This window comes from Heterocephalus glaber, unplaced genomic scaffold, assembly GCF_053883595.1.
Source record: "Heterocephalus glaber isolate CG9 unplaced genomic scaffold, H.glaber_assembly_v1.0 deba00001547, whole genome shotgun sequence".
NCBI lineage: Eukaryota > Metazoa > Chordata > Mammalia > Rodentia > Bathyergidae > Heterocephalus > Heterocephalus glaber.
This window is the reverse complement of record NW_028258340.1, coordinates 4,489,806-4,516,270: the sequence shown is the minus strand read 5'-3', so window position 1 is coordinate 4,516,270 and position 26,465 is coordinate 4,489,806. Positions and strand designations below refer to the sequence as shown.

Here is a 26,465-nt window from a genome sequence, read left to right as displayed (position 1 = left end):
ATCCTACAGCCTTCCAGGTTTCTCCACTCTGCTGACAAATTCAATGTCATTATTTTAACCATGACCCTTGAGCTGCACCTTCATACAAGGAAATGTCCTGACCACAGTAAGTCAATCAGAAATTCCAGAGACTTTAAAGGAGTCTTTTACTTGGGCTTCTTTTTCTGAGTCTTTATGAATAAATACACATAATTTTCAAGTACATCATTATGACTATCTTCAAATTTCCTTTGGAATCTGCCTTTGTAAGACTTGAAATCAACAGGTTGTGAGAACTGAACTCTTAGTAAGAACCTTTCCCAAGATCCTCCTAGAGGTTGCCTTTCATGTCTCTTTTTAGATAGTTTTATAAAACAAAAGTAAACTGGACAGAGGCCAATGAACTACAGAAATATGAGCTTTCTCTTTAAAAGTAATAATAATAATAATAATGTAATTAAGGTTTGGGATATCTTGTGATCTTCTGACCACATTTAGGCAAATTTGGTGTCATGGTGAGGAAAGTGACCCAAAAGTAAGCAAAGCTTGGTTAGAGAATAGGAGAGCAAGTATTCAAGTGAAAAGCTGTAAGAAAGTAATTTTTGCTGAAGTAATACAGTTACGCACCTAACCAAATACACTTAAGTAAAACAGATACTCACAGAAATGAAAAGTTGTAATTTTCTCTTTCTGGTCTTAAATAACACTTTTCTAGTACATTCTTGTCAATCTTTACAAACTGTCTTATATGTGTTAAAAAATGACCCCAAAAAGTCTAAAACTGCTTGTCCCTTTACAAAATATGATGTCACACTTTTAACCTTAAAGTTTGTGAAAACCTTTTCTAAAATGTTAAGGCATTTTCATATTTCAGATTTGCTTACCATTCTGTTGTGAATTCTCCAAATAAAATGACAGTGGTGGATAGTGTGGGAGTTAAAACACAAAGAACAATGCAATGAGGACAGCTCATACTGATTGCCTCTTCATATCAAACCTCACCATCTCCTTCCAAATAGCAAAACCAGGAGAGACACTAAATTGAATCCTCTTCCTCTGTGCACAATGGCTTTCCTCCCACCCTAGACTATCTCCATGGCTATCTCCAGCCTAGATTTTTTTCCTGAAAACACATCCCAAGGTTCCAACTGCCTGGTGGACATCACCATGAAGCTGTCCAAACACTCCAAAGACTTCATCACATACACACCACAGAACAAATCCCAATCCTGTTTCATGTTCTCTACTCCTGGCCTTTACAAAGGTATCACCACCCCCTTGATCAGAGACCTCTTAGCAATCTGTTAAGATTCAGGTGGAATGGGGTGGGGGAGTGGCTCAGTGGTAAAGCCCTTGCCTAGCATGCAGAAGGCCCTGAGTTCAATCCCCAAACTATAAATCAAATTCAGATGGTACAAATCACCTTCCTACGCATGTTTCCTTTTTCAGTAAAGCTGACAAGGGCAGTATCAACTTCAGATGGTCATTAAGGGATGGTCTCTTTCCTTACTCTCTATATTTAATCACTGGATAAGAACTATCAACTGGATAAGAACTACCAACCACATGTCTCTTAAAGCCTTCCCCTTCTTTCTATTCTTACTCATTTGTACATTCACCATTTCTAGCCCAAAAAACTGTAAAACTCCCTGACTAGTCACCATACTCTCTGTCCTCTCCAACCTACTAGCCTGTACATTCCAGAAGATAGGGTTATGATGGGTCCTAGTCCAGGTGTTCACTTTCCCAAAGTCCACCATAGTGCATGGCACACACTAGGTGTTCAATAAACACTTTTTAGCAATGCTGACTGGCTCCAAGTTGATCATCCCAAGCACCAGATACAATGGAGAGAAACTGTAAGAAAAACTTCAATCTCATGAACATTGCAGGGAGTCCTTGTGCACACTGAATAAGAATGCATAACAACCTTTCTGTCTGGGGCCCCTGGCCTCAAATTCCTGTTTCTACCTCATTGTGGTATATATCTACGGAGGCATCAGGCCTAAGTAAGTGGTTAACAAGCAAAAAGTGTATTCAGCATGGACAGAAACCATAAGATTCATTAAATAAGAGATAGTAAGCAAGATGTGTGTGTTAAACATCAAAAGGAAGGGTAGAAGGACCAAGAGATAATGAATTTTCAGTAGGTATTAAATGTACATAGGGCACCTGGGCTCTAAATATTCATGATACACTAAATATACAAGAGACACTAAATATTCATGAGTACTCAATATTTATGAGGCCTTAATTCGGCCACTCAGTCATTGGCAACACCCATTCTGGCCCCATGTATCCTCTGTCCAAGAAACACAAACAAAACCCATGACTATTCTGCAGGCTCACTGGCAAGCTACAGCTGGGGCCAGGCACACTCAGTCCTGCAGCTCTGCAATACAGTAAGTGTGTGCCCTTGGCCCAGGGCCCTATCTGTCTGTAGTTCTCCTTCCATGACCCTCAATTTTGGGCTCCAAACCACACTTTTCAAAGTTAAAGCTAGCGAAACAGAGAGAGAGGCCCATTGCCCAGAATTCAGGAGTGTGGTCTTTCCACACACTTGAATTTGGTCCAAAGTGTAGAAACCTGTTCTGTCTCTTTCGCCTTGCTTCTTGCTGTATAGTTTTGTTTTTCTTTTCTCCCCCCAGGTGCTGGGGATGAATCCAGGGCCATGCACATGCTAGACAAGTGCTCCACCACTGAGCTACACTTCCAACTGTTGCTGTGGTTTCCATTACTTTAATCTACGGTGTGAATCGTGTAATTTAATTTGGCCCACGAGCCTTGTCTTCTATGGCCTCTTGGAGAACCTGCATGAATGCTTCATGGAGGCCATTACTGCAACAAGGTAGTATCTTAGACAACACAGAGAAAACAAACTGTAGAAGGAGCAGAAATGGAAGCAGGGAGACCACAGTAGGCAACTGTTTCATTCCTCCAGCAAAGAGATGAGAGGACCATGAGTTAGCTGGTAGTAAGAGGGACAAAATGACATAGGTATGTTCAGGATGTTTTGCTGGGAGAGTAAAGAACAGGGATGCTCAGTAGATATGAGCAAATGGGGAAAGTAAATGGAATGGAGATTGCAATCAGAGAAGGCAATTTCAGAGTCTGAGATATTGGAAGTAACAATATTCCAAAAGACAAGAAAAAAAAAATCTCACCCAAGAATTACCGGTCCTCGGCAAACAAAGGACTCTAGAAGGTCACTTACACCAACCACCAAATGCTTAACTCTTCTCCAATGCCTCTACCAAGCTATTAGTTAAGCACATCTGAACCACCACGTCCCAGGGGCATCCATCTAGACCAGTGAACAAATAAGTGACTCCACTCCTCAACCCTATAACAGAATCCACCTCCAACTCCACCTAAGACCATTACAACTTCTAGCAGCTCTCTGCTACAAACCTGACAGTGACCTGAATTCTGATCCCTAGATAGAGTCCATAAGGATACAGAAAATAAGGTCACCCCCCCCCCACGACATGCCTTTAGATATGTGAAGACATTTTCAGGCACATCTGTCTTCCCTTTATAGACAAATATCCCTTTTCACTATTTATTCTGGCACGTGACAATTTTCAGTCCTTTCTCAACACACAAAAATCAATAGCTTTACTCTACACGAATAAGAGACTCCCTGAGAAATAGGGAAAACAATTCTTTTCGCAATACCATCCAAAAAACTGAAATACCTAGGAATCAACCTAACAAAAGAAATCAAAGACCTCTTCTCTGAAAACTATAGCACTCTAAAAAGAGAGATTGAAGAGGATACCAGAAAATGGAAAGACATCCCTTGCTCCTGGGTAGGAAGAATCAACATAGTGAAAATGGCCATACTTCCAAAACTGCTATATAGATTCAATGCAATCCCAATTGAAATCCCAGCAGCATACTTCATGGACCTTGAGAAAACAATCCAAAGATTCATTTGGAACAAGAAGAGACCTAGAATAGTAAAAGCAATACTAGGCAACAAAGACATGGCAGAGGGTATCACAATCCCCAACTTGAAACTGTACTACAAAGCTACTGTGATAAAAACAGCATGGTACTGGCAAAGAAACAGACATGAGAACCAGTGGAACAGATTAGAAGATGCAGAAACAACTCCAGACACACTCAGCCATCTCATCTTCGATAAAGGAGCCAAACACCCTCACTGGAGGAAAGATAGCCTCTTTAACAAATGATGGTGAAAAAATTGGGTTTCAACTTGCCAAAGATTAAAACTAGACCTATATCTCTCACCATGCACTAAACTAAAATCAATATGGATTAAAGATCTACATAATAAAACAGAAACACTGAACCGGCTATAAGAGACGTTAGGTAGAACTCTTGAAGACATTGGTGTAGGAAAAGATTTTATGAACAAAACCTCAGTTTCCCGTGAACTTGCACAAAGAATCAGCAAGTGGGATCTTTTCTTATTAAAAAGCTTCTGCACAGCAAGAGAAACCACCAACAGTGTGAAGAGACAACCCACAATGTGGGAAAAAATCTTCACCTGCTCTTCCTCAGACAAAGGTCTACAATGTAGAATATATAAAGAACTTTAAAAAATCAGACTTCCTAAATTTAAAGACCCAATCCAAAAATTGGCATCTGAAATGAACAGACATTTCTCAGACAAAGACGTAGAAATAGTAGTCATTCGAGAGACGCAAATGAAAACACCTCACCCCAGAAAGAATGGCTGCTATCATGAAATCAACCAATAACAAATGCTGGCGGGGCTGTGGGGAAAGAGGAACACTGCTCCACTGCTGGTGAAGTGTAGACTGGTGCAACCACTATGGAAATCAGTATGGAGACAGCTCAAAGAACGAGGACTGGAAATCCCATTTGACCTAGCTATTCCACTGCTGGAATCTTCCCCAAAGAATTAAAAGAATCATACCACAGTGATATATGCACACCCGTGTTCATAGCAGCACAATTTGTAACAGCTAAAACTTGGAAGCAGCCCAATTGCCCATCATGTGGAGACTGGAGAAAGAAAATGTGGTTTTTTTTAATAAAGTGGAGTACTACTAAGCCATAAAAAATGAGAAATTAGAGATATTTATAGCTAAATGGATGCACATTGAGGCAATACTCTTAAGTGAAATAGGACACACATGTCTAAATACCGAATAGTTTCTCTAGTGTGAAAAACTGAAAGTGTAAATAAGGATTAAAAGGTATAATAGATAATGTGAAATAGGAATAAAAGGGGCAAAGGGGAAGGGGAAGTGGGAGGGGTAGGGGAAAGGAAAGAAGGGAATGGAATTAATATGAGAAAATGAAAAAAAGGAAACAAAGTTTTTATAAATAGGAAGGGATGGAGGGGTTGAAGGTAAATAGGAAGGGAGGGCAGGGGAATGGGGAAAAAATAAGAACCAAGAGAGATTATGTAAAGGTGCAAATTTCCAATGATGAATGTCATTATATTGTATACCTAAAATGTACCAATAAAATTCATTTTTAAAAAAATTTTCAGTCCTTTCATCCTTATACTCACTGTCCCCAAACAGCATCCAGAATTCAGTCAGTTCGCTCCCTTAATATCCAGCATATTCTAATATAGCCTAGGACTGAGTTCTCTGTTGGCCACAGAGCTAATTCTTATCAGCCTAAAGCACAGTACAGGTAAAGATGACCAGCATACATAGGGTACAAAACAAGACTCTGCTGAGGTACAACTGAGGTTTGGTTAATCACCATAAATGGTGTTAGTTAACAGGTATGAGGATGAGGTGAAGGCAGCTGAAACAAAAGACAAGAAATTCAAGAAGAAAGAGAGAATACCAGTCTGAAGTGGCAGAAAAAAACAGCTTCCTCTTCTGCCCTGAGGGTGTTGTAAAAGAAGCCAGTTAGCCAGGGCAAAGAGAACAAAGGTTTGAGGACAAGGTCAAAGACACAAGAGTGTCTGTTTATACTGCAGCAGCATTCGAAAAGACATACCGTGCCATAGAGGAGTGAGAGAAATGGCCAATATTGACTGTGGGGTATAGGAAGCTGATCAGTCACTAACACTAACTACACACTAGCAGCATGTTTATATTCACCAGTGCCAACAAGTTAGATACCTAAGTATTAGTATGAGGGCTTTTAAAAAACTAAAGAAAGATAGTATATAATGGCAAGAGTTAGAAGTTAAATAACCATAATGCTGCTTTTAAATAGATACCTTGAGGCAGTCCGCTATTTTTCACTTGAGGTTCATATACTTCGATTGTGTCATCTTCGGGGTAGAAGTAGATTTTATAGAATCTGATCCTATATATTTCTTGGCTTTTATCACGCACTTTGTCTTCCAAATAGGCATCAAAACATAGAACCTGTCAGAGTCACAATTAGAAACTATGAAAAAAAAATCCAACAAACTTAAAATCAATAAAGCAACTGTTCATATACTTTTTATTAGTATAAAGAAAAAAGGTATGGGAATTTTTTTCAAGGAGACATTTTATACATCAGCCATGTGGATGGATACACAATCTAGGTTACGATATATAAAGATTATTATACTTTCATTACTGTCTGGTTAGAACAAGGAAATTATATTCAAGCAATAAATCCATCATTCAGACCTACCATAAATTGAACAAGTCTGTCTGTGGAATTTTACAGTGGAATTCTAAATATATGAGTTAGAGAAACAAAATAGTCTTTCTCACACAATGAATGTTAGTTTTGTCATTTTTCCCATTAAAAATAACACAAAGCTACTTGGTTCTGGCATAAAATTAAACTGACTCTCCATCCTACTGATTGTTTACCATGAGGCAATCTAAACAGGCAAATCTGTAATTTTCCTAAAGCATAGAGACTCCACTTTATACTTCTCTGGGAACTTCAAAAAGTCAGGTCCATCTTGCATTGTGGGGGTTGGGGGGGGGGGTGTCCAAACACCATTATGGTAAAAATAACAGTCAAAATATTCTTGAGGGCTGGGAATTTAGCTCAGTGGTTCCGGCTACTGCCTCACAAGCTCGAGGTCCCAAGTTCAATCCCCGCTAACAAAAAATATATATATCCTTGAAAAATCCCTTAACTACAGTGGAAAACATTGCACTCAGCAAGTAAAACACAAGTCCTTTTTCCTCCACGTTGATGCACGTGACTGTCTGCCTCCTCATAAAGACCAGTTGAAATGGTCTTGTGTTTAGGTGCCATGTGGTATAAAAGTAATATTTAACCTTTGAAATCACTCTCCACAGGGCAATCTGCTCACACACTGAGGAGGACATGGTAATGAGGACAAGTGTGGGAACAGGATTTATGCTACGATTTCCTGCTTGACCTAGGGCACAGATTCCTTGAGATCCCTTTAAATATTCACTTTGCCTATCAGTTTTAATCAGCTTTTATAATAGAAGTTGCAAAAATTAATCATGGGTTAAAGGGAGGGAAGGGGAATGGGAAAAAAAAGAAGCAATATATATCATATACAGGTACAAATTCCCTATAATGTTATCATTATGTATATCTAAAATGTAACACCAATAAAAAAGGTTAACTGAACATATAACTCCAAGTTTATTCAACATGGACATTATGCATATGAATCTTCCCTCTATATACATTCCAAGACTGTTCAGTAAATTTCTATCAGAAGCCCATATTTCTAACAAAATGAATGATCAACACAAAAATCTGTTAATTACAAAAAAATTGATGTTACACCTGGGCAGGGTGGTGCACAACTGTACTCCCAGCCCTCGGGAGGCTGAGGCAGGAAGATCGCCACAAGTTTGAGGCCCCCTTGGGCTACATAGTGAATTTAAGGCCAGCCTGGACTATATAGCAAGATCCTGACTCAGAAAACAAAAACAAAAGGGCCAGGGATTTAGCTCAGTGGTGCCCTCACCTGGCTCGCAAGCGCAAGGTCCTGAATTCAATCCCCCCGAACCAAAAAAAAATGTTAGAAATTAGTCTTAGTGAAATGACTGTATTCAAAATGCACAGATCAGTTACTGATATTCACCAGGCACTGTTCTTACAGTAACAGGTTCTAAGCATATGGTGAGCCCAGGAATCCATACCTCTCAAAATGGCACCTTTGCCTTCACCCCCAAATGGGCCTATGTTCAGTGGCTTTCTTGAGGAATTCATCTGGCCTGACTCCAATTAGTTTAGCTAAACCCCTAGTGCTAGGTTTTCAATGCTGTGATGAAATACTCTATCTGATGTAAACCAACTTTCAGGAAGAAAGCTGTATTTGGGCTCATGGTTTCAGACGTTTCAGTCCATAGTTGGTTGGTTCCATTAGTTCTAGTCCAGTGCTGAGGAAAAGACATCATGGCATAAGGGCCTACCAGAGAAAAGCTGCTCATTGTGAGAGCCAGGAAGCAGAGTGAGAAGGAAAGAGCCACAGAGAAAGAGGGAAGGCACAAGATATAGTCCCCAAGGTCACACCACTAGTCACACCTTCAACTAGTCTCTACCTCCTAAGTTTCCATTACTGCCCAATACGCCATCAAATTAAATCTCATCAGCAGATTGGCCCAATGAAGAAATTAGAGCCCTCAAGAGCTAACCACCTTCCAAATGGCCCACCTCTGAACATGTGAGACTTTGGGGAACATTTTTCAGCAGCAGTTAAATTTTTATAGAACAAACATTTCAGGTAAGATGCTACCAGATGGGTACAGGGTATTTTGTTTTGTTCTAAAATGTTTTGGCAACTAGATAGAAGTAATAGTTGTACAACATTATGAATATGTTAAATGTCACTGAATTGCTCACTTTAAAATGACTGTGAACTTTATGCTATGTGAATTTTACCTCAATTACCAGAACGATGTTAGACACTGAATTGTGCTGGATGTTTTAAAATGGTGATTTTAGCCAGGCATGGTGGCATACACCTATAATCACAGGATTCTGAGTCCAGCCTGGGCAAATTAGTAAAATCCTGTCTCAAAATTTAAAAGAAAAAAAATTTAAAGCGGGGGTCGGGGGTGACAACTGGAGATAACAGTTCAGTGTGAAGACCCCGGGTTCAATCCCCAGTCTGTCAATCAATCAAAAGGTAAATTTCAGGTTATATGAATTACACCTCAATTAAAAAAAAAAGTGAGGGAGGGTGTTGGAACATCAAAGAGCTAGCCAGGCATGGTGGTACACACCTGTAATCCCAGCACTCGGGAGGCTCACCATGAGTTCAAGGCCAGGCTGGGCTATATAGTGAGTTCAAGAAAAGCCTGAGGGCCATAGTGAAACCCTGGAGAGAAGGGAAGGGAAGGGGAAGGGAGGGGAGGGGAGAAAGGAGAGAGGGGGGAGAGGGAGGGAGGTGGGGGGAGAGAGAGAGGAAGGAAACAAGGAAGGAAGGAAGGAAGGAAAGAAGGAAGGAAAGAAATAAAGAAAAGAGAAAACAGAGCTAGGGCTTCGTTACGCTTTCAACATAGGGAGTTTTCAATTTGAGGCTTTTTTTTTATTGCAATCAGGTAGGAGGAAAGTATGAAGAGAATATTTCTCACCCATTCCTATGTGTTGACTGCTACTGATAATAATTTGTGAATAACTAAACCAGTATAGGTCAGTTGACAATTGTCATGGATATAATCACCCAACTATTTGCCAGTTAAATGATGCTTCAAAGAGGAGAGATGCTAAGTGGAAATAAAGGGGAATAAAAAGACATTATTTTAGGCTGAGCTTCAATATGTGCAGAAAAGGGATCAACTGGTATTTCATGTTCTAGTCTCATGAGAATATAGGACTGCCAAACTCCACCATGAAAGATACAAAGCAATGATAGTGATAAAAATAGGAGGAAAAAAAAGAAATTCTAAAATATGGCAAAGTAGAATGTGAAGAGACACTAAAGACATTAAAAGCAATCGTAAAAAAAAGCAATATCAAAGACAAATGGCTTAAATCACATTTGACTTGGATATAGCAAAATTCAGGAAAAAAAAGAACCTAAAATGAAATAGAAATGAAAACTTGTAGAAATATACTTAGGACAAAAGGATGCAATTTATAAGCCCACAAGAGACTGGATAAACACAGGCCTAGCAGACTTCACTGGCTGCAGTGTTCTTGACAATGAGACCTAAACTTCATTTGGCAAGGTGTGTAATCTTTGGTTCCACACAGGCTTCTGCAGGCCTGGCGCTATTATACAAGGTTACTTGCCTGGTCCCCGAGGAATATGGTGCTTTGATCTTAGCTTAGAGGATATAAAATATGAAATTAATTAGCTATAAAGGAAAATTTTCAAATGTTTATATTTCTCATTAAGTTTATTGGTACATTTTAGGTATAAAATATAGTTATATTCCTCATTGGGATCTTGTACCTTTACATGATATATCTTGGTTCTTCTTTTTCCCTTTCCCCTGCCCTCCCTTCACCCCCTCCACCACTCCCTATTTACAAAGGCTTTGTTTCCATTTTTTTCCTTTTCTCATATTTATTTTTTTTATTCAGGCAAAAGTAGGTTTAATTCTTTAATACGCCTATAATTTCATCAGCTGGAAGGACTATTAACACAAATGAACTATGCATTTTTAAACTACAATTTTGACTGCCATATAGCATGGCGAATCCCTTCCCTGGAATTCAATTTTCTATCCCTCTTCTATGGCTTCTTTTTTTTTTTGTCCCCATGGTAATTTTTTTTTAACAGTATATCCTTTTTTTTTTGGTACCAGAGATTGATCTCGGGACCTTGCGCTTGCGCAGCAGGCGGTGAAACCACTGAGCTAAATCATCCCCGGCTTGGTACATTTTAGATATACAGTATGACATTCATCATTGGAAATTTGCACCTTTACATACTCTCTTGGTTATTTTTTTCCCCTTCCCCTGCCCTCCCTTCAACCCCTCCATCCCTCCCTACTTACAAAGACTTTGTTTCCTTTTTTTCATTTTCTCATATTAATTCCATTCGCTTCTTTCCTTTCCCGTACCCCTCCCACTTCCCCTTCCCCTTTGCCCCTTTTATTCCTATTTCACATTATCTATTGTACCTTTTAGTCCTTATGTACATTTTCAGTTTGTCACACTATAGAAACTATTCGGTATTTACACGTGGTGTGTCCTATTTATTTCACTTAAGAGTATTGCCTCAATGTGCATCCATTTAGCTATAAATGTCTCTAATTTCTCGTTTTTTGTGGCTGAGTAGTACTCCATTTTATTTTTAAAAAGCACATTTTCTTTATCCAGTCTCCAGTTGATGGGCATTTGGGCTGTTTCCAAGTTTTAGCTATTACAAACTGTGCTGCTATGAAAATGGGTGCACATATATCACTGTGCTATGATTCTTTTAATTCTTTGGGGAAGATACCCAGCAGGGGAATAGCTGGGTCAAATGGGACTTCCACTCCTAGTTCTTTGAGGTATCTCCATTCTGATTTCCACAGTGGTTGCACCTCATATTTTTTCTTTTCCCTTCTTTTTTTACCCCTACCCTCTCCACTTTCCCTACTCCTTTAGAACTTTTCTTTGTATATCACATTATCAATTATACCATTTGAGCCTTATTTACACTTTTAGCTTTTCACACCAGAGAAACTACTCAGTATTTACACATGTCTGTCCTATTAATTTCACTTAAGAGTATGGCCTCAATGTGCATCCATTTAGCTATAAAAGTCTCTAATTTCTCGTTTTTTATGACTAAGTAGTACTGCATTTTATAGAAAAACCACATTTTCTTTATCCAGTCTCCAGTTGATAGGTATTTGGACTGTTTCCAAGTTTTAGCTTTTAAGAACTGTGCCGCCATAAACATGGGTGTGCATATATCGCTGTGCTATGATTCGTTTAATTCTTTTGGAAAGATATCCAGCACAGGGATAGCTCGGTCAAATGAGACCTCTAATCCTAGTTTTTTGAGGTTCCTCCATACTGATTTCCATAGTGGTTGCCCAGTATGCCTTGCCATCAACAATGGAGAAGAGTTCCTTTCTCCACACAGCCCCACCATTTGTTGATTTCTTGATGTCAGCCTTTCTTTCTGGGGTGAGGTGGAATCTCAGTGTTCTTTTCATCTACATCTCTCGAATAACCAGTGATGTTAAACACTTTTTCATATGTTTATTTGCTGCTTTTTTTGTCTTTTTGGTCTGTGTGTCTTTTTTTGAATGAGAAATGTGTGTTCATTTCAGATGCCCATTTTTAAATCAGATCTTTATATTTGGGGGGGTCTGATTTTTTTGAGTTCTTTATATATTTTAGACAGTAAACCTTTCTCTGATGAACAGCTGGTAAAAACTTTTTCCCACATTGTAGATTGTTTCTTAGCTCTGTTGGTGGTTTCTCTTGCAGTGCAGAAGCTTTTTAATATGATATCCCACTTGTTGATTCTTTCTGCTAGCTCCCTTGTTACTGAGGATCTCTTCATGAAATCTTAACCTATGTCTTCAAGAGTTCAACCTGACTCATCTTCCAGCAAATTTAGTGTTCCTGTTTTAATATCTGGATTTTTAATCCACTTCGACTTTAGTCTTGTGCATGGTGAAAGATAGGTGTCTAGTTTTAATCTTTCACAGGTTGAAATCCAGTTTTTCCAACACCATTTCTTAAAGAGACTATCTTTCCTCCAGTGAGGATGGTTGGCTCCTTTGTCAAAGAGGAGGTAGCCAAGTATATCTAGAGTTGTTTCTGTATCATCTAATCTATTCCAATGATCCACGGGTCTGTTTCTTTGTCAGTACCATGCTGTTTTTTATCACAGTAGCTTTGTAGTATACTTTCAAGTTGGGGATTGTGATACCCTCAGCCATGTCTCTGTTGCCTAGAATTGGTTTTGCTATTCTAGGTCTCTTCTGGTTCCAAATGAATTTTTTGATTGTTTTCTCTAGCTCTATGAAATATACTGTTGGGATTTCAATCGGGATTCAATTGAATCTGTATAGCAGTTTTGGAAGTATGGCCATTTTCATTATGTTGGCTCTTCCTACCCAGGAGCAAGGGATGTCTTTCCATTTTCTTATATCCTCTTCAATCTCTTTTTTCAAAGTGCTATAGTTTTCAATGTAGAGGCATTTTGCTTCCTTTGTTAGATTGATTCCTAGATATTTCATTTTTTGGATGCTATTATGAAAGGAAGTGTTTACTTAATTTCTCTCTCAGTGAGTCTGTTCTTTGTGTACAAGACAATTGATTTTTGAGTGTTTACCTTGTATGCAACTACTCTACTGAATCTGTCAATTAAGTCTAGAAGTCTTTTGGCAGAGTTTTTTGGGGTCTTCTATGTAGAGTATCATATCATCAGCAAATAATGAGTTTAACTTCTTCCTTTCCTATCTTTATTCCTTTTATTTCTTTCTCTTGTCTAATAGCTGTGGCTCTTTCCAGAACTATATTGAACAGGAGTAGTGATAGTGGACATCCTCGTCTTTTTCCTGATTTTGGCGTGAAGGTTTTCAGTTTCTGACCATTTAGTATGATGTTGGCTTTTGGTTTTTCATAGATAGCCTTTGTTAGCTTGAGATAAAGACCATCTATTCCAATTTTCTGTACAGTTTTTATCATGAATCTGTGTTGGATTTAGTCGAATGCTTTTTCTGCATCTATTGAGATGATCATATGGTTTTTGTCCTTGACTCTATCAATATAGTGTATTACATTTATTGATTTACAGATGTTGAACCATCCTTGCATCCCTGGGATAAATCCGACTAGGTCAGCGTGTATGATCTTCTTGATGACCCTCTGTATTCTGTTTGCCTGTATCTTGTTGAAGATTTTTGCATCTATGTTTATTAGGGAGACTGGCCTGTAGTTCTCTTTTTGAGTTGGGTCTTTCTCAGGTTTTGGAATCAAAGTAACACTTGCTGCCAGGAATGAATTTGGAAGTACTGCTTCCCTTTCAATTTCATTGAAGAGTTTAAAGAGTAGAGGCACTAGATCTTCTCTAAATATCTTGTAGAATTCAGCAGTGAAGCCATCAGGGCCTGGGTTTTCTTTGTTGATAAAGTTTTAATTGTATTTTCAATTTCACTGATTATAATTGTGGTGTTTAGACTTTTTATATCTTCTTTGTTCAACTCTGGTAATTCACATGTATCTAGGAATCTGTCGATTTCTTCTGTGTTTTCCATTTTATTAGAGTACAGATTGGGGGGGGGGTACCAGGTAGAGTACAGCTTTTTTTTTTTTTTTTTTTTTTTTGGTACCAGGGATCAAACTTGGGACCTTGCGCTTGCAAGGCAGGCACCTGAACCACTGAGCTAAATCCCCAGCCCATGAGTACAGATTCTTGAAGTAGGTATTGATGATCCTCTGGATTTGTGCTGGATCTGTTGTGACTTCACCTTTTGCATTCCTAATTGCATGAATTTCAACCTTGTCTTTCCTTTTTTTGATGAGGTTGGCTAAGGGTTTGTCGATTTTATTTGTTCTTTTGAAAAAACCAACTCTACGATTCATTTTTTTTGTACTGTTGTCTTAGTCTCCATTGCATTGACTTCTGCTCTGATGTTTATAATTTCCTCCATTGTATGAGCTTTGGGTTTGTCTTGCTCTTCTTTTTCTAGGAGCTTAAGGTTCAGCATTAGGTTATTTGAGCTCACTCTGTTTTCCTAATATGGGCAATTACTGCTATGAATTTCCCTCCTAGAACTGCTTTCATTGTGGCCCACAGATTCCTGTATGTTGTACTGGCATTATCATTTAGTTGTAGAAACTGCCTAATTTCTTCTTTAATTTCCTCTGTGACCCATTGGTTCTTCAGGAGCATGTAATTCAATTTCCATATGTTTGTGCAGTTCTTGGCAGTTTCTTATGCTATTGATCTCCAGTTTAATTGCACTATGGTCTGATAATATACAGGGGATAACTTGAATTCCTTTGGATTTAATTAAAGATGTTCTATGAGCTAGCATGTGGTCTATTTTGGAGAATGACCCATGTGCAGCTGAAAAGAATGTATATTCTGATTTTGTGCAGTGGAACACTCTGTAAACATCTATTAAGTCCATTTATTCAACAGCTTGGTTCACTTCTATTAATTCATTGTTGATTTTTTGTCTAGATGATCTATCTATTTGTGACAGTGGGTACTGAGGTCCCCAACTACAACTGTATTAGTGCTTATTTGGTCTTTCATGTCCATTAATATTTGTTTTGTATAGTTAGGGGCATTAGTATTTGGTGCATATATATTTATGAATGTCACTTCTTCCTGTTGGATTGTTCCCTTCAGAAGGATGTAGTGACTATTTTTGTGTCTCTTAATTACTTTTGTTTTGAAATCTACTTTGTCTGCAAATAAGATTGCTATCCCTGCTTTTTTCCGGGTTCTTGTGTCATGGAGAACTGTTTTCCATCCTTTTACTTTCAGTCTATGAATTTCTTTGTGAACTAAGTGGGTTTCTTGTATACAGCATATTGTTGGATTTTGCTTCTTAATCTATTCTGCCAGTTTATTTCTTTTGATTAGTGATTTGAGGCCATTAACATTGATGGTTACAACTAATATGTACTGGCTTATCCTTCTCATGTTATTTTCCTGTTGTGGGCTCTTTTATTTTTTATTTTTCTCCCTCTCCCTTTAATTTCTTGCCTTGCCTGGTGGATTTGCTCTGTTGGCCCTTATGGAGTTCTGAACTTCATTGTCTTTTTCCAGGATATTGTTTAGAATTGTTTGGAGTGCTGGTTTGGTATTCATGAAATTTATCAGGTGTTCTTTGTTGTGGAAGTATCTTATTTCTCCATCAATTTTGAAAGATAATTTTGCAGGACACATCAGTCTAGGTTGGAGGCTGTTTTCTTTTAGGGCTTGAAATACCTCACTCCAGGCTTTCCTGGACTTGAGGGTTTATGTTAAAAAGTCTGCTGTGATTCTGATGGGCTTCCCTTTGTATGTGATTTGTTTCTTTTCTCTAACTGCTTGTAGTATTTTGTTCTGATAGGTTTCAGGGATCTTGATTATTTTCTGTCTAGGTGTAGATTTTTTTGATCATGGCTAGTTGGAGTCCTATATGGCTCTCTCATCTGTATGTCAAATTCTTTTGCTTTGTTTGGGAAGTTTTCTGTCTTTAATTCTGTGAATAGTTTTTTATGTCATTTTTACTTTCTCCTGATTTTTCATGGATTCCTATCAGTCTTATATTATTCTTCTTTGCATCGTCTAGGAGCTGCTGGATCAATTTCTCATGGTCCCTTACCATTTTTAAGAGATCTCTCTTTTCATAGTCACTGACCACAATCCTGTCTTCTATATCTGATATTCTGTCTTCACATTCACTCATTCTGCTGTGAATGCTTTCAATAGAGTTTTTTTGTTTGTTTGGGGTTTTTTTGGCACCAGGGATTGAACTCGGGTCCTTGCACTTGCAAGGCAGGTGGTGGAACCACTGAGCATTAAATCCTCAGCCTCTCAATAGAGTTTTTAATCTCCTGGATATCTGAATCTGTTTCATAGATTCCATTTCTTTCCTATGTTGGGCATTCATGGTTTCCATGTCTTTCCTATGCTGGGCATTCATGGTTTCAATCATGGCCCTGAGCTCATCTATTTTTTTTAATCTGTTTCTGTTCTAGAGTCTCTAATCATGTCTTTCATTTTGCTCACCATCTATCTGGTTATCTAGGAAATTATTTCTCTTTTGAATTTTTCTAGAGCTTCATTCATCTGTTTTGTTATTTCCCGTGCCATCAGTGCAGGGTGTCCAAGTGATTAACAGACTTTTCCATCTCGTTTCCCCCGGAATTTGGTTCTGGTGAACTGTTAGCCTGATTTTGTGCCTTGCTTAGGTGTCTTATCATTTCTATTTTTGTTGTTGGTACTGTTTTTGGTTCAATTCCTGGGTTAATACTTCAATATTGTTTATTTTAAGTATCTTTGTTGCTTGTATTTAGAACCTTGATGGAATGATTGTTTCTCAGAAGTGTCTTCCAGACTTCACCCTTAGGTTTTGAGTCTCTAATGACTCTTAGGCTACCTTGTTTTCCATATACCAGGAAGGACAACTGATTAAATCAGTCACAACACCTAAACCCAAGTGATACAATCAGCAACAACAATAGCATCAAGCATAGTTTAAAAAATGACAATTTGTGGTAGTTTTTAATCTATTGCTTTTAAACATGTGAATTAAATCAAAATTGAGGACCAGCGCAAAATATGTCTATAGTGAATAAACTCTTCAATATAGGAACTTTACCCTTTGGGATGGGGACTTAGAAGGAGTTGGGGAGGGAGGAATAGATAGGTATGATAGGGAAAGGTTAGAAGTGAGGCCAGAGGGCACAGGAAGATCATTTAAACTCTAGAAAGCTGTTGAAGAGAGGTGGAGAAGACAGAATGAAAAAACAAACACAAGAACAGAACAACCTAACAGCAATAGCTAGACTAGAAACTCTATTCACTTTCCTTTAAAACTAATGACAATTGAGAGAAGGAAAAAGAGAAGAAAAGTTTTTAAAAAGTAAGAAAAAAAGAAATTCAAATTAGGACAGGAACAGGAATAAAAAGGGAAAGAAATGAAGAACAAGGTGGAGGGGAGAGAGTGATAAAGAGAAAGAAAACAGTAGAAAAAAGGAAGAAAAATTTGAGAAGAGAAAATAAAAGAATAGATAAAAATTAGAAAAAATATTAAAAAGAAAAAGAAAAAATTACTTTGAATATAAAAAATAAAAATAAAGGGCCTACTTCAGGATATGTCTCTGCTGTCACTCTAGACAGCGTGGGCAGGAGTGTGCAGATGTAAGTCAATTAGTCTCAGAAAGCCAGCAGCTGTCCCCTGAGATTCAGGTTCATTTCTGCCTGCAAGGCCCAACTTGAGATCTCTGACCTCCTGCAGGGTTGAACTCTGCAAGGTTCTACTGCAGGTTCAAGCTGCCCTTCCCCTGAAGATACTCCAGGTTCTGATGGGAGGTGATGATCCCTCCAACTTACCAAGTACTGTGGTCTGGTGTGCCTTTATTGCAGAGATTCTTTTAACTTTTCCAGTGGGCATCAATTTTCATCTAGGAGCCTCAGAGAGCCCCTCTTTCTCTTGTTCACTTCTGTTTTATCTTCTGGGGCTCAGATCAGTGTCCTTTGTGACCCACTACCCCTCTGTGGTGTGGATCCAAGTGCTGGCTTGGGCCAGTGGTCAGAGGTGGGGGCATGCGTTGGCACTGGCGCAGCTCCTCTGCGCCGAAGGGGCAGGGCCATTGGACCCCATGCTGCTCAGGACCTCAGTTCCTCTGCGCCGAATGGGTGGGAAATGTTTATATTTCTGAATTCAAAATCTTTTGACAGTAAAAGCCTAAAGAATCTCAACGCAGTAGGAAATACATTTTTTTTGGTACCGGGGATCGAACTTGGGACCTTGCGCTTGTGAGGCAGGCGGCAGAACAACTGAGCTAAATCCCAGGCCTAGGAAATGCATTTTGATGGGCAAATAGTGTATGGTACAAATTAGCTTTCCAGGGAAGGAATTAATCCTATTTTCATGTCAATTAAGTTATTTATTTTCCACTGTATATCCTAAAGAGCTGGGCTTTAATTTGGCTTGCTAATTTTCACTTAAAATGTTAGCAAGATGATTACTGTCTGATGCAGCACGGACATAAAACATAATTGTGTGTAGAAGCTTGGCCTCACAGGCTGGGCAGTGCAGCCATAAGGCTAAAGCAAAAGCCTCATCTCTCAGATGCAATTTTTAAAGATGGGATGGTTGGTGTTACCAATGCATGAGTAAAGACTATTACTCAGAAATCAAACATCTAATTGTCAAAAATCCATAGCTGATGAACCAACACTGCCATCCCTATAACAAAACCACTTTCTACATCCTGCCAGATCTGACTTCCAATAGTTTGTTTTGTTAAACAAATTTCTATCTATGTTCATACTTTTTCTAATATTATCTTTATCCAGTTTTAGGATTAGCACAATGTTGATTTCCTAAAATGAGGGGAGAAGTGTTCCTTCTTTTTTCTGCTTTAATTGTTTGATATAATTTATCAGTTAAAATGTTTATGAGCCTGCTATTGTCATATAGGTAGGTTTTCAAGCTAGGAATATACTTTAATAGGTGCTATTCAAATTTTATATTTCCTCCAGAGTTAGTTTCATTAATTTGTCTTCCAAGGTACTTCTTAGAAGTTGTCAAATTTATTTCAAAAAAGAGTTTTGTAATATGGTTTCCATATCCTTTTAAATTCTGTAAAATCTGTGGTAATGTCTCCTAGATCTTCATATTGTACTTTAAAAAATGTATAACTGATATTGTGTAACAGGAAGAAAAGGTCTAAAAGAGCAGGGGAATTGGGAGGGGTAGGGGAACGGAAAAAAGGGAAAGGAAAATATATGAGAAGAGGAAAAAAATGGAAACAAGGTCTTTGCAAATAGGGAAAGGGGGAGGGGGTGAAGGGAGGGCAAGGGAAGGGGAAAAAAAAATAAGAACCAAGAGACTCATGTAAAGGTACAAGATCCCAATGATGAATGTAACTGTATTTTATACCTAAAATGTACCAATAAAGTTAATGGGGAAAAAAAAGAAAAAAAAAATCCATAGCTGAATTTCTAGAGAAACTGTTAGAAAAAAAAGATGAAACATTTGTAATGTTCAATAAGGCTTGACATTTTATACAGGTCAACATCATAACTGTAAAACATTTAGGATACCAGGCACTGGAGGCTGAGGCAGGAGGATTATTTGAGCCCAAGTATTCAAGAACAGCGTTGGCAACATAGCGAGACCCTGACTCAAAAAAGAAAAAGAATGGCTTGAGACACAGGTCTGTGATAGAGCACTTGCCTAGCATATAGAAAGCCCTGGTAAATAACTAAATAAATAAGTAAAATAAAATGTTTAGGCTCTATTTTATGAAAAAGGGTTTGATTTAACTGATGAAGTACTAAAGAACGTACATAATAGAAGATAAATGCATGTTCTTGGAGGTTAGTAAACAATAAAAATTTATATCCATTTCATGGTGTTTATTCTTCTTTAAAAAGCTTGTTTTAGGGCCAGGGATGTAGCTCAGTGGCTCTGTGCCTGCCTGGCAAGCACAAGGTCCTGCGTTCGATCCCTGGTACCCCAAAAAAAAAAAAAAAAGGTGGTTTTTAGCCAGGCGTGGTGGCACATGCCTGTAATCCCAGCACTCAGGAGGCTGCAACAGGAGGATTGCCATGAGTTCAAAGCCAGAGTGCATTACATAGTAAGTTCAAGACCAGCCTGTACTACACAGCAACACCCTGACTCAAAAATCTTAAAAACAAAACAAAAAAAGCTGTTTCTATTTTTTTTAGTAGTATATGTTTCCAGTACAATCAGTTTACAATCATATAGAGGAGTGGGTACATGTATATTATCAGCTTGATTCTTTGAAAAAAGCTATTTTTAGCCAGTGATTTAGATCAGTAGTGCCGCCTGCCTCGAAAGCACATGGTCCTGAGTTCAATCCCTGGTACCAAAAAAAAGCTATTTTTAAATCAATAGTGTCTGTCATGATTATATTCTTTGAATCAAAATAATAATAAATTTTATGTAACATATAGAAGATTGCTCTGTTATACATAATGGCAGGGTCATGGGCCGGGGATTTAGCTCAGTGGTTCTGCCGCCTACCTCACAAGCGCAAGGTCCCAAGTTTGTTCCCCGGTACCAAAAAACAAACAAACAAACAAAAAAAAAAAAACTTAATGGTAGGGCCAGGGATTTAATGGTTCTGCCACCTGCCTTGCAAGAGCAAGGTCCCAAGTTCGATCCCTGGTGCAAAAGAAAAAAAAAACATGGTAGATTTACAGAAAAAAAGTATTTCTCTTGAGTATTGGGAATCAGCGTCAGGACCTTGTGCTTATGAGGCAGGCAGCAGAACCACTGAGCTAAATCCCCAGCCCCCAATTTATAGAAAATTTTTAAAAATGGCTGGGCACGGTGATGCACTCCTGTAATCCTAGCACTTGGGAGGCTGAGTCAGGAGGATCACCATGAGTTCGAGGGCAGCCTGGGCTACATAGTGAGTTCAAGGCCAGCCTAAAATACATAGAGAGACCATATCTCAAAAAAAAAATTTTTTTAAATAAGAAAGTTTAAAAACAAATTATATGATATAGGCACTGATCACAAATTAATACAATTAGAAATTAATATAACTACAAACAAAACTTATGGCTAGAATTCACAATCGTGACTAGAAACAGTTATTGTGCTGAGGATAAATTTTACAATACTAAAAATAAGTACAAAATCTACTGAAATTCTAAATCATTATTTTTTTTTTCCAGTGGTACCTGGGGCCACGCACATGCTAGGCAAGTGCTTTACTGCTGAGCTACACCCCGAGCCCTTTTTATATTTTATACTGAGACAGGGTCTCACCATCTTCTCCAGGCTGGCTTCAAACTCATGATCCTCCTGCTTCAGCCTCCCCAGTGGGTGGAAGCATAGGTGTGCACCTCACCTGCCCTAAATCAGAATCTTTAGAGGAAAGGAAGATCAGTATTCTTTTTAAGCTATTGATGGGATTCAGGATGCACCATCCCAAAATACGGTACTGTTAACATATGACAAATCAGCAGGAGCAGGAAGGTCTTTCTGACCTCTTCCCAGTTCTCCTTTGAAGCAGGCCATTAATCTAGAAAGGTCACTCTCTGACCTTTCCTGACTTTCCCAGAAGACCCTCATGTGACAAGTGTCCTTCCTAACTCTGACGGAAGGACTGTCACATAGGGACACAGAAAAGATACTGATCAAACAGACCTTGCTAACTTCCCCCCAGTTTATTACCAGTAGATACACCCTGTTGTCTTCCTATCATCCGTAAGAATACTTTCAGCCTATTTCTTTGGGCCTTCAACTCTGAAGGTTCCTGTGTCACATGAGACTTTTATTAAATAAACAGGTATGTTTTTCTCAATAATCTCTTTTGCTATCGAGGTCTCACCTAGAAACACCGCAATGGGGGAGGAAAAGATTACTTTTTTTTTTTTCTCCTCATACTACTGAGATAATTTTGAAATTCTGCCAGAGTCTAGAAACAGTAATTGTTCAAAGAAAATTTCTGAAAGTAAAAAAAAAATTGTCATAAAGAAACAAGTAGAAGCCAGACACAGTGACACATGCCTGTAATCCCAGCACTCTGGGAGTCTGAGGTAAAAGGATTCCAAGTTCAAGACCAGCCTGGGCAACTTAGTGAGACTCTGTCTCACAAAACAATAAAGGGCTGGGGAGGTAGCACAGTGTAAAGGCCCTGGGTTCAACAAAGATAGAAGACAGAAAGACAGGAAAAAAACATGTAGAAAGCAAAAAAGGACACAAGCACAGACAGATGAATGTGAAAGGAAAATAACTGCTATAAATAAACTTAAGAGGAGTTTCAGAAAGGCGGCTATAGTGGTTGTAAAGAGAGCTCCCCAAGGGCTCATATCGTCTGCGAAGCACCGTCTGTGAAGCGGTGTCCATAATGTTCTCTTTCAACATATTTGACCACCCAATTCCCCGGGTCTTCCAGAATCACTTCTCCACACAATACCGCTGCTTCTCAGTGTCCATGCTAGCAGGGCCTAATGATAGGTCAAATGTGGAGAAAGGAGGGAAGATAACTATGCCGCCTTCAGCCCTCGATCAACTCAGCCATCTTAACATTACCTATCCCATGCTGTTCAAACTGACCAATAAGAATTCGGACCGCATGACACACTGTGGTGTGCTGGAATTCGTAGCTGATGAGGGCATCTGCTACCTCCCACACTGGATGATGCAGAATTTGCTGTTGGAAGAAGGGGTCTTGGTTCAGGTGGAGAGTGTCAACCTACAAGTGGCCACGTATTCCAAATTTCAGCCTCAGAGCCCGGACTTCCTGGATATCACCAACCCCAAAGCAGTATTAGAAAATGCACTATGAAACTTTGCCTGTCGGACCACTGGGGATGTGGTTGCCATCAAGTACAATGAGAAGATCTATGAATTACGGGTGATGGAAACCAAACCTGACAAGGCTGTGTCCATCATTGAGTGTGACATGAATGTGGACTTTGATGCTCCTCTGGACTACAAAGAACCCGAAAGACAAGTCCAACATGAGGAGTCGACAGAAAAATGAAGCTGATCACAGTGGCTGTGCTGGAGAGCTAGGCTTCCGTGCCTTCTCAGGTTCTGGGAATAGACTAGATGGAAAGAAGAAAGGGGTTGAGCCTAGTTCCTCCCCAATCAAGCCTGGAGACATTAAAAGAGGAATTCCTAATTACGAATTTAAACTTGGTAAGATCACTTTCATCATTTTGACCATTGTCCACTGGTCAAAAAAGTTGAAGAGGATGAAGCTGGAGGCAGATTTGTTGCTTTCTCTGCAGAAGGACAGTCATTGCGCAAAAAATGGAAGAAAGCCTTGAGTCCAGATTATTGGCTGATTGGAAAATAAAGGAATCAATTGCAACATAATGGCTTTTACTTACTGGCTCTGACAAGGATGAGACCATCATCAAGAGAATGCTATTACTTAAGGGTTTGTTTAGTGTTACCTAAGAATTACCAAGTTTGACCTGGAAGTGGAGCAGCAGAACACGGTGTGTGCTTGATTTTGGGAAAGAGAAAGCTATCTCTAATGTCCTGTAGATGGCCACCTTCTACTTTATTCTTTCAGCTCAAGGACTTTCCTCCTGCCCCAGCAAAACAGTTCCTTAATTTCTAACAAACCAGTGGAGGGGATTGAATTAAGTGTCATTCAAGGTGTTCTTTCTCTTTCTTCATTTTCCCTTTTTCCAGGTCATATGCAAAGCCACTGTCTTTGGCCTAGAAAAAAAGGAGTTTAAATAGATGTGTGCTTTATAAATAGTCCCTATCTCACTACTCTGGCTGCTATTTAAGTGTTTGAGAAAGGGTGTTTCTTATTTTATTTTACATACTGATTGTTTTCAGAAGTACCCTTCAAAAGGAAAACCTGATCCAGTTGAGTTCACACTTTTATTTTGATAGCACATAGAAATTACTGGCTCCTTAGTGAACTTATTCTAGAATAAAACAACTCCATGATGAACCCAAATATAAATGTTAGAATGAATAAATGCTAAAAGGTATGTCTCTCTGGTTCCCTAACCCCCACTTTGTAATTTTCAATTTTAATTTATTAAATTTTCCAAGGTTCAAAAAAATATATACCTAAGAACTCTTCAAATCAACAAAATAGGTAAGATTCTAGCAAAGCTAATAGTAAAAAAATATAATCGGAAATGAGACAGATCATGACAAATGCAATAAATTATAAGACAAATTATCTCATAATTAGACATGAAAATGAATTTTAAATTCACAAGTAAATGATTTTCTGTAGTAATTGTGACATCAAAAACACAATGAATGAACTAAAACCAAATCAGATGTGAAAAAGATGACCAAAGAATTACCCTGAACAAATGTTTCAACCAGGATGATTTACTAACAGAGTTTTCAAACTTTCAAAAAAAATAAAATTACTACACTTGTAATTCCCCTTATGATACCAAAATAATATGGAAAGCTCTGCAGGTGAATTCCAAGCCAGACTGTCAACTCATTAAAACATGCAAACCCTGGAGCTGTAGTTCTCAGCCTGGCTGCACAAAAGAAAGGCCTGTAGAGCTTAGCTTTCAGAAATCCTGGTTCTGGGCCACACCCACACAATGAAAGCACAAACTCTCAGCATGGGCTCCAGTGATTTTCAATTTTCTATGAAATTTTCTTTTTTTCATAGAATAAAAAAGGAAAAAAAGAAACAACTATTACCACTACAGATTTACTATGATTTATAGAGAAATAGTCTAAAATACAATAAAACAGAATAATCTGTAACAATCATAAGCTACAGACACACACACACACACACACACACAATCAGCATTCTCCTCACAAATGCAAAGACGGTTCCAAATTAGGAAATAAGAGCAAATATGTTATGATCTCATACCACTTTCTACCACGTTCATTTTAAAATGCAAGGGTAATTCTTTAACATGATTGCAAAAACACCTGCTTTAAAACCACAGCATAGCTCAGTGTGCTAGGAGAGCGAGCTGACGCACCCGGGCCGCAGAGTCGGGAACTATGGTGCTTCCGAACATCCTGATCACCAGTACACCAGGAGTTCGAAAAACCACACTAGGCAAAAAACTTGCATCCAGATCAGGACTAAAGTACATTAATGTGGGTGATGTAGCTCAAGAAGGGGCATTATATAATGGCTACAATGAAGAGCATGGGTGTCCCATTTTAGATAAAGAAAAAGTAGTTGATGAGTTAGAGAACCAAATGGCAGAAAGTGGAGTTATTGTTGACTATCATGGTTGTGATTTCTTTCCTGAACGATGGTTTCATGCAGTTTTTGTGTTGAGAACAGATAACAGTATATTGTACAAAAGACTTGAAACAAGGGGTTATAATGAGAAGAAACTAGGAGACCGTATCGAGTGTGAGACTTTTCAAGTTCTTTATGAAGAGGCCATGTTATCATATTAGGAAGATATTGTGCACCAGCTGCCCAGCAATACGCCTGAAGAGCTAGAGGACAACATAAACCAGATCTTGAGATGGATTGAGCAGTGGGTCAAAGGTCACAACGCGTGACTGGTCACTTGGTGGTGCCTGTTTGCCCACCTTGTAGACATGGCCTCCAAGTATCTGTAAAAACCAAAACTATGTGGAAAGCCCAGCAGGTATTTTTATGCCTGGGTTTCTTTTTCTCCATGAGAAAGTTAAACAATCACAAATATAATGAATATAATTATTATTAAGCATTTAAAATACGCATCAGTTGCTAAACAAATCTGATCAAATGGGTAAAAAAAAAAAAAAACCACAACATAAAGAGCCAACATTATATTTAATTAAACAGTATGTCTACCATAATCAAGACCAGAAAAATAACATCCACTGCCAGCAAATTATTTAATATTGTTTCTAGTTCTGGACAATGAAAAAAGATATGAAGTAAAAATATTAGCAAGAAAGACAAAAAATTATCATGGACAGAGAAAATTATGGTGTAGGCAAAAGGTGAAAAACTAAGAATAAAATATTTCAGAATAACCACGAGTGAATCAAAATTATTCTCATGCAATAGCAACAACCAATTAAAAAATACCATGGAAGGCAAAGTATGTGTCAATAGATTAAAAAATTATAAAACACTTAAAAAGTACTTTTAATTAAAACTGTGACCCAGATAAAACTCAAAATATTTACTGGAAGATACAGAAGAACTTGATTAAAAAGATATAGGAAGTATTTTCTGGATGAGCAGAGTAAAATAACATTTCAAGTGGATATTTCCCCCCACCCACCCATACCAGGGATCGAACTCAGGATCTTGTGATTGCAAGGCAGGCTCAGCTCCACTGAGCTACATCCCCGGCCCTGAATATTTCTTATTTTATTTAATTTATTTTTTCAGACAGGGTTTCTCTGTGGTTCAGGCTAGTCTTGAACTATGTAGCCCAGGCTGGCCTCAAACTGGGGATCCTCCTGCCTCAGCTTTGGAACTGCTATGATTAAAGGTGTGTGCCACCACACCCAGCTCAAACAGATATTTCTTTGGTGTTTTAGAGGGACTTAAAGTAATTC

The 26,465-nt window shown here is 38.5% G+C and overlaps 1 protein-coding gene and 2 pseudogenes across 5 annotated transcripts in view; 2 read left to right on the top strand and 1 right to left on the bottom strand.

Moving 5' to 3' along the window:
- Nucleotides 1-26,465, bottom strand: part of Efhc2 (EF-hand domain containing 2) — a 261,879-nt gene that overhangs the window by 119,931 nt on the left and 115,483 nt on the right. For all 5 annotated transcript variants that reach the window (XM_087189834.1, XM_087189833.1, XM_087189837.1 and 2 more), the window contains one exon: nt 6,161-6,311. In XM_087189834.1, coding sequence (XP_087045960.1) covers nt 6,161-6,311 — 151 coding nt within the window. The remainder of the gene's footprint in view (nt 1-6,160; nt 6,312-26,465) is intronic.
- On the top strand, nt 22,336-23,570 carry LOC106008400 (ubiquitin recognition factor in ER-associated degradation protein 1 pseudogene; annotated as a pseudogene).
- On the top strand, nt 24,924-25,489 carry LOC101704111 (adenylate kinase isoenzyme 6 pseudogene; annotated as a pseudogene).